At 59.3% G+C, this 6885-nt stretch overlaps 2 protein-coding genes across 2 annotated transcripts in view; one reads left to right on the top strand and one right to left on the bottom strand.

The window, feature by feature from the left end:
• Window positions 1-2025: 2025 nt before the first annotated feature.
• Window positions 2026-6786, bottom strand: GYLTL1B (glycosyltransferase-like 1B; the record flags this gene model as incomplete). Its single annotated transcript, XM_005870860.2, has 13 exons — window positions 2026-2133; window positions 2331-2672; window positions 2910-3105; window positions 3205-3354; window positions 3667-3945; window positions 4358-4518; window positions 4645-4800; window positions 4891-5016; window positions 5090-5202; window positions 5644-5748; window positions 5858-6029; window positions 6268-6391; window positions 6557-6786. Coding segments are annotated over 12 exons (2019 nt in total), but the record flags the coding sequence as incomplete, so codon positions are not given.
• PEX16 (peroxisomal biogenesis factor 16) overlaps window positions 6303-6885 on the top strand; it is a 12083-nt gene continuing 11500 nt past the window's right edge. Inside the window, exon 1 of the mRNA XM_014543316.1 lies at window positions 6303-6375. The gene's annotated coding sequence lies outside the window, so the exon portion shown is untranslated. The remainder of the gene's footprint in view (window positions 6376-6885) is intronic.

The following is a 6885-nucleotide window of genomic DNA, read 5'->3' as shown; positions in this document are numbered from 1 at the left end:
GCCCCAATTGGGGCCCTCCCATTCGACTTGTCTGGGCCCAGAAGCTGGGAAACCATCATCACAGAGGCCTCGCTCAGGAAGGAGCTGCCTGGGGATTGGGTGGGGGCAGGACTGGGAATTGGCGGGTGCTTTGCCTGCTGCTGTGAGCAGTCCCACTGACTGTGCCTCGGGTCGGGGTGTAGATTCTTCCTGAGGTTCAGATGTGAGCCATGTGGGGAGTCCGCCAGTATAGAGTACAAAAACGCAACCCTGCCCAAGCCCCCATTCTGGACTCAAATGTTAAGACACCCCTTACTGCAAAGAAAACGCCCTAGTCACCCAGTCTCCCCTTCCTCTCTGTCCCCCAGGCCTGTGGGTGCCTGTGACCACCTGAGACAGGCACTCAGGACTGCCCCACCCGAACGGCTCCACCTCCTCCTCCCTCCTCCCCTTCGTTCCCCACACCTGAGCTGCTGGATACTTCTGAGACCAGCTGGCTTTGTAGTCACTTTAGAGGCCAGGGACCCGCTGGTCTGGGACCAGGTAGCTGCCCACCTGGCCCTTGGTCATGGGGCCCATTGTCAGTCCTGTGGTTCGGCGCTGTGTCCTGGAGGCAGTGAGGTCATGTTGCTGTCATCTTCCCGCTTAGCTCACTTTCTTGCCAATGTGGCCTGCAGGTCCTTTTTCTTTCATGGAGCCTGCCCGGTCTTGTCTCCCCTCTGCTGAGCTCATCCGGAGTTCTGCTTTCTTCCTTCCTTAGGCCCTTGGGGCAAACCTGCTGGTTGTGCCTGACAGGGAGGCCCATGTGGGGCCTGCAAATGGCCATGGCAGCCTCCAGCCAGCAGCATCTGAATGCCCGGTTTCCCTCCAGGAACTGCCTCTCCGGTCCCTGCTGCTGCTTGGCTCAGCAGGTGGCATGAATGGGTGCAGTTGCTTCCCCCACGCCTCTCCCATGAGGAGGACCGTTTCTGCTCACCTGTCTGAGTGCACTTGCCTCTCTGCCATCTCCTATTCTTCCTCTCTGGGGCCAGCAGAGCTTCCTTGGGCTCGCGCTCCCAACTCACACAACACACCCTAAGTGGTTTCCTCCCTTCACTGCCTCTCAGGGTGTGGTCTTCTTATTTTCCCAAGGGCTTCATAGGAGACTTTCACTCCAGGGGCAAAAGGCTCTTGGGGTGGTAAGATGGATGGTGGCCCAGGAGCATTTTCCAGGCCCTGGGTTCTCGATTCCATGGCCTCTGTTGGACAGAGGCAGCTGTGCTCTGTGGACATGACTGGGCCTCACCCCACCCCTCAGCTGGGCACCGTTGGCAGGAAACAGGAGGCCCATTCTCACCCTGACTCACAGCCATCCTCAGTGTCAGCGCCTGGCCAAGCAGGGAGGGTGGCTGAGAAGACAACTGACCCTCCCACAAATGTGAAGGGGAGGAAGCTGGGAGTTACACCCTGCCTGGAACTGGGGCGGAACTCTTAAAAACAGCCCTTTTCAAGGGAGAGCAGGGTTCACCAATCCCATGGGCTCGCCCTTTCCACAAGGCCCTCTTGAACCCCGAGGACACCCTGTCCCGCACCGCAGCCTTTGGCCCCTGCCCTCCCAGTGTCGTTGGGTCTCAGCCCAGGGTAAGCTGCAGCCAGGAGGACAGAACAGGCAGCCAGAGGTCAGCACGCTCTGAGCAGAAGAGCCAGCCCCCACCTGTCTTTGTCCACACCCTTTGTGATCTCAGTCTTGGTAGAACTTGTATTTGGAGTTTTGTGCTTCAAAGTTTTTGTTTGTTTGATTTTTGTTTTGAGGGGGTGGGGGGGATTCAGAGCAGCTGATCAATTTGTATTTATTTATTTTAACATTTTACTAAATAAAGCCAAATAAAGTCTCTCAGCCTCATGGTGTTGGGTTTGGGGCCAGGGAGGGAGGGCAACACACACTCCAGTCACAGCCTCTGGGGGAGGCCAGGTCCTCCTATGACTCCGGCCAAGACTCGGGACCTCCCAGGCACTCCCTGGGCTCATGGATGCCCTCATGCCCCAAACCAAGAAGAACATAAAACAGAGCTTTTAAAACATTAATTATGAAAAAGAGGTGTACAGTTGAGGAGGGGGGAACCAGCCCCAAACCAGCTGGGGCAGAGGGAGAATAGACCCCAGCGACCGAACAGCCTCCTATGACTCCGGCCAAGACTCGGGACCTCCCAGGCACTCCCTGGGCTCATGGATGCCCTCATGCCCCAAACCAAGAAGAACATAAAACAGAGCTTTTAAAACATTAATTATGAAAAAGAGGTGTACAGTTGAGGAGGGGGGAACCAGCCCCAAACCAGCTGGGGCAGAGGGAGAATAGACCCCAGTGACCGAACAAAGGGAGGCCCCAGGCCCCACCCCAGATGCTCCACTGCGGCCCTTCCCACAGACCTTAAATAATTTAAATAACGGAGTGAGTGAGAGCCAAGGCCAGGGGCAGCGGAGAGCCACACAGGCCCAGCCTTGGGAGGTCAGGGGGCCTCAGGCTGCTGCAGGGCAGTGAGGTATTTGAGGGCAGCAGCCCCATAGTGGCGGGACAAGTCCTGGAGGAACTCATCCTTAAGGGCCTGCAGGCAGTCTCGATAGGTGGTGCTGGAGCGGAAGCGGGAGATGTCGAGACTTGGGGTGTGTGGCAGGTGGATGGTGAAGGCCTCTGGCAGCACCAGGAACTCGTATTCCTGCAAGGGTAGGGCAGAGCAATGGTCAGTGCCTAGGCTGGGGGATGGGGAGCAGGCTTACCCAAGAGCCTCTAAGAGCCAAAGCCAGGCCAAAGGGCGGATAATTGTAGTTCTACAGAAGGGTGGGACTTCCTGTAGTGCTGCCTAATGGGGCAGTGTGCCATGCTGAGACATGGTGAGCTCCCCGGGCCTAGAGGTATTTAAACTGCAGCTGGAGACATTAAGGATCCCCCTCACCTGTGCATCCAGCTCCATGATGTGGGCCACCTTGTTCCAACCAAAGCCCACAAAGCGGGGGTCATAGCGGGGACAGTCACGGGGTACCACCACATAGGGCTCATAGTCCACAGCCCATTGCACACGGTATGGGGCCTGAGCCTCCCGCCAGCGGGCACAGTCTGTGGGCGCGTGACCCCGGGGCCACTCGTGGTACCTGTGAAGGGGGACAGGACAAGGAGCCAGGCTGAGGCTAGGAGCTTGTGGGTGGTGGGGGCTGGTGTGGGCAATGGGGACAGGCAGTGTCCTCTTCTACCTGAAGGTGTAGACAGAGCCAGCGTCTAGCAAGGCCAGCAGTTCAGCCTTGGAAGTGGGGAAGCTGAACTGGTAGTGCAGGGTCTCGAATGCTGGCACCACCAGGGCTGCCTTCCGTCTGCTGCCCAGCTCCAGCTGCTCAATGGAGGCCCTGAGGAGGCAGCACCGTGAAGGAGGGATGGCTCTGCCTCCAGCATGGACCAGTGATTCTCCTGCTTTCGTTAGCCAGGGGCCCGACTCTTAAAAGCTAGCTCACCCTGACGCCCACTAGCAGACAGACATGAGTGGAACTGCTGTGGGAAGCAGCGCGTCCCCACCCCCGCCGCCTCTCCTATGGCAGCCCAGAGAGAAAGTGTGACCCCGGCCCTAATACAAACCCCATTCTACAGAGAACACTGAGGCCCAGAAAGGAGCAGGGACTCACTCGCCTAGGGTTCTGATCCCAACCATGTACCCTACCCACCTGAGGTAGTCGTAGAGGGAGTAGGCAGGCAGGAAGTCAATGTCGCTGAGGAAAACATAAGGCGTGAGGGCCTGGGCCAAGGCCACGTTGCGAATCTGGTTGATGGGGTAGAGGGGACCCTCACGGTACACCACGTGGTAGGCCACATCCTGCCGGGCAGAGAGCACCTCCGAGGCCTCGACAAAACGCAGGAACTGCTGGGCTTCTGCGTCTGTCAGATACAAGGCCAGGCTCATGGGGCCCGGCCAGTGCCTGCACAGGGCCTCCAGCATCTGCAGCCTGGGGTGAAGTGGGTGGTCAGCCAGGGAGGGCTGGAATACCTCCCAGGTTAGCTGCTACGGACACCCCTTCCAAGCACTTTTTGAGCTGGTCTTACTTAATCTTCACAGTTACCCCACCAGGTGGGTCATTCTCATTGGACAGATGAGAAAACCGAGGGCAGATATTAAGACCCGCCCATGGTCCCACAGCTACAGAGGAGCGTCCCCAGCCGTCTGAGTGATTCCCAACAGCACGGGCCAAGCCTCACCCCAAGCCCATGCTCTTTCCACCATATCCTGTGTTTCCAACTTCGGGAACTCCTGAAGTGCCATGCCCTGAGAGCTCTTCCTTCTACCAAATGCCACCTGCCTCTCAAATGCCCAGTCCCAGCCCACGCCATGCTCTCTGGGGCTGCCTTCCGCATCCTCACCGGTCCATGGAGAGCTGAGCCACAAGGGTGACATCGTGGGGCCGGGGAGGCGGTGCCTCATGGGGCAAGAACGTGATGTGCACACGGTGCACAGTGAGCTGCTGCTGCCGGAACTCAAAGCAGGCATCTTCCTCGTTGAGTTGTGCCAGGGCCTGCTGCAGCTGAGGGGGTCGAGGGCAGAAGGAGCAGGCTGGGGCAGGAGGACAAGTCCCCAGACCAAGCTTGGTCCCACCAGAGCAGAGAGGGACAGAATCTTCCCAAGGCCAAGGAAGGCGACTCCCTCTCACCTGCTCGGCCTCAGGCGGGCGCGGGCTGGGGCACCCAAAGAGCTCTCTCCGCAGCAGGTTCCCATCGTACTCCAGGAAGGTCAGGTAGAGGTTGCGGAAGAATTCCACATGCTTGTTCTTCACACGCAGCTTCTTCGGGGAGTTCCAGTGGATCGCCTGGGACCCGGAGGGTATCAGTGGGGGGATGGGAGCAGGAGTCCCCATCCTTGGCCCACTACCACCACTCAGCCCCTCAGCCCCACTCACCTTGATGTCAGCCGCCTCCAAGTAACAGCGCTCAGCCAGCGTGTGGTCAGACAGCTGCACATTCCAGACACAGGGCAGGGGCTGCACCAGTGCCGGGTGCCCCTTGATTACAGCATTGAAGATGTCCTGGGCAGAAACAGCCATCTCACCTTGGCCCTGAGCCTGCCCCACCCCTACCCAGGGCTCCCCCGCCCCAGACCTGGTCGGCCAACGAGGTGGCGGGCAGGGTGAGGAGCTCCTGTGTAGCGGTCAGCTTCCACATCTGCTCCCAGCCAGCCTGCCGCAGCCGGTCCAGCCACAGGAGGATCACACCTGCCCACAGGGAGAAGAAGTCACCCCCACCAGAGCCAGGGTCATGATGGACCCTTCGGAATGTTTATTTTTTGACTTGCTGGTATTTTCTGTCAGACAGGAGCAAGGACAACCTCTATAAACACTCAATCCTCTTAGGGGTGAAGGAGAGTCACTGCACAGCTTCCAGAGCATGTCCACAACCATCTACTCACATTCAGTGATCCGGGGGCTGGTAAAATCCCCATTTAATGGATGAGAAAACTGAGGCACAGAGAGCCCAAGTGACTTGGCCAAAGTCATCCAGCATGTACAGCCAGGGTTGGCACTGTCTTCTGGCTCTTCTCCCCGTGTTCTTTCTACAGCACTATTCTTCCTGGGGGCTTCCTAGCATTCTGTGCCCTGCCCAGTCCCTGGAGTCCAAGGGCCAGTGGCCACCACCACCACCACCACCATCCCCACCTGTGTTAAATCCCCTGCCCAAGGCAGGCCAGGGCTTGTGGTTCCTCCAGAGGTTGCCCAGGTACCAGTCGCTCTGATTCTCCACAAGACCGATCACCTGCTCGTCTGGGAGGGGAGGGCATGAGGGAGCTGCTTGAGGCTCAGGGCTAGGCCACAGCGGGGCTTGGACAGGCCAGGGAGGGGGGTTGGCTGGGGCAGGTCCCAGGCCTCTCACCAGAAAAGTGAGCGAAGAGTGCCCAGAGCTCTGCAATGTCGGAGGCGAAGGTGACATCTGTGTCCAGGACAATTACCCGGGCCAGGTCAGGAGGCAGGGCACCGGGCAGCACTAGCTTCATTAGCCCGTAGAGGCCAGAGTAATGCTTGTTGGGGATCCAGGAGACCTGGGGCTGTGGGTGGGAAGGGCAGGGCATGAGCCTGGCAGAGAAGAGCCCATGAGCATCAGAACATACTCAGTGTGACACAAGGAAAAGAAGGCGTGAGCGCCGGGAGGGGTGAGGGATTTGAGCTTGGGTAGGTGTGACGGAACTGTTCCAGGCAGCTCTAACCTCTCCTTTCCTCCCCCAGGCCCTGGGAGGAAGGGGAGGGGGGCAGGCTGGGGAGGAGGAGAAGGGCCAGGGCTCCTGCCTTGAGCTCATTGGCGTCATAGAAGCTGACACGGACAGCGGGCAGCATCCATGTGTGAAAGAGCGTCTCCAGAATGTTCCTGGCCACGGCATCGGTCACCAAGTGGAGGTGCAGTGGGTTTTTCCTTTGGGAGGGACAGGGGAGGAAGGCTGGGAGGGCCCAGAGGAACAGCCTGGGCCAAGCCCCACCCCAAGCGGCTCCGAAGTGGAAGCACCAACTTTGCAATCCGGCTCAAGGCTTCGTTCCGCCTCCACTACGGGCGCCCCTCCCCCTCCACACCTGGCGGTACCTGTAGAAGAGCAAGGACTTGACCAGAGTGATGACGTCTCGGCTGGTGTTGTGTCCTGCACACACGATGGCCACGTGCAAGAGCTGGGGGAGGGGGAGACGCTGAGGTTGGCAGATCTCGGCGAGGACCCACGGGCTGGGCTGGCCTAGCGCGGTGCAGCCCCGCCAGGCATCTGAGCTGGGGAGGAGCAGGGGGAGGAGCAGGCGGCGGGAGGGGGGCAGCGTCCGCCCCCGTCATTTCAAAGTGGGGAAACTGATCCCTGTAAGGGGAAGTGCGAACCCCTGGCGCCCCAGCTGGCTGGCCGCAAGGCCAGGTGTGGGGATTCCCAC

Source organism: Myotis brandtii, unplaced genomic scaffold (assembly GCF_000412655.1).
Source record: "Myotis brandtii unplaced genomic scaffold, ASM41265v1 scaffold324, whole genome shotgun sequence".
Taxonomy (NCBI): domain Eukaryota; kingdom Metazoa; phylum Chordata; class Mammalia; order Chiroptera; family Vespertilionidae; genus Myotis; species Myotis brandtii.
The sequence above is the reverse complement of the archived record's forward strand: the minus strand, read 5'-3'. Positions and strand labels throughout refer to the sequence as shown.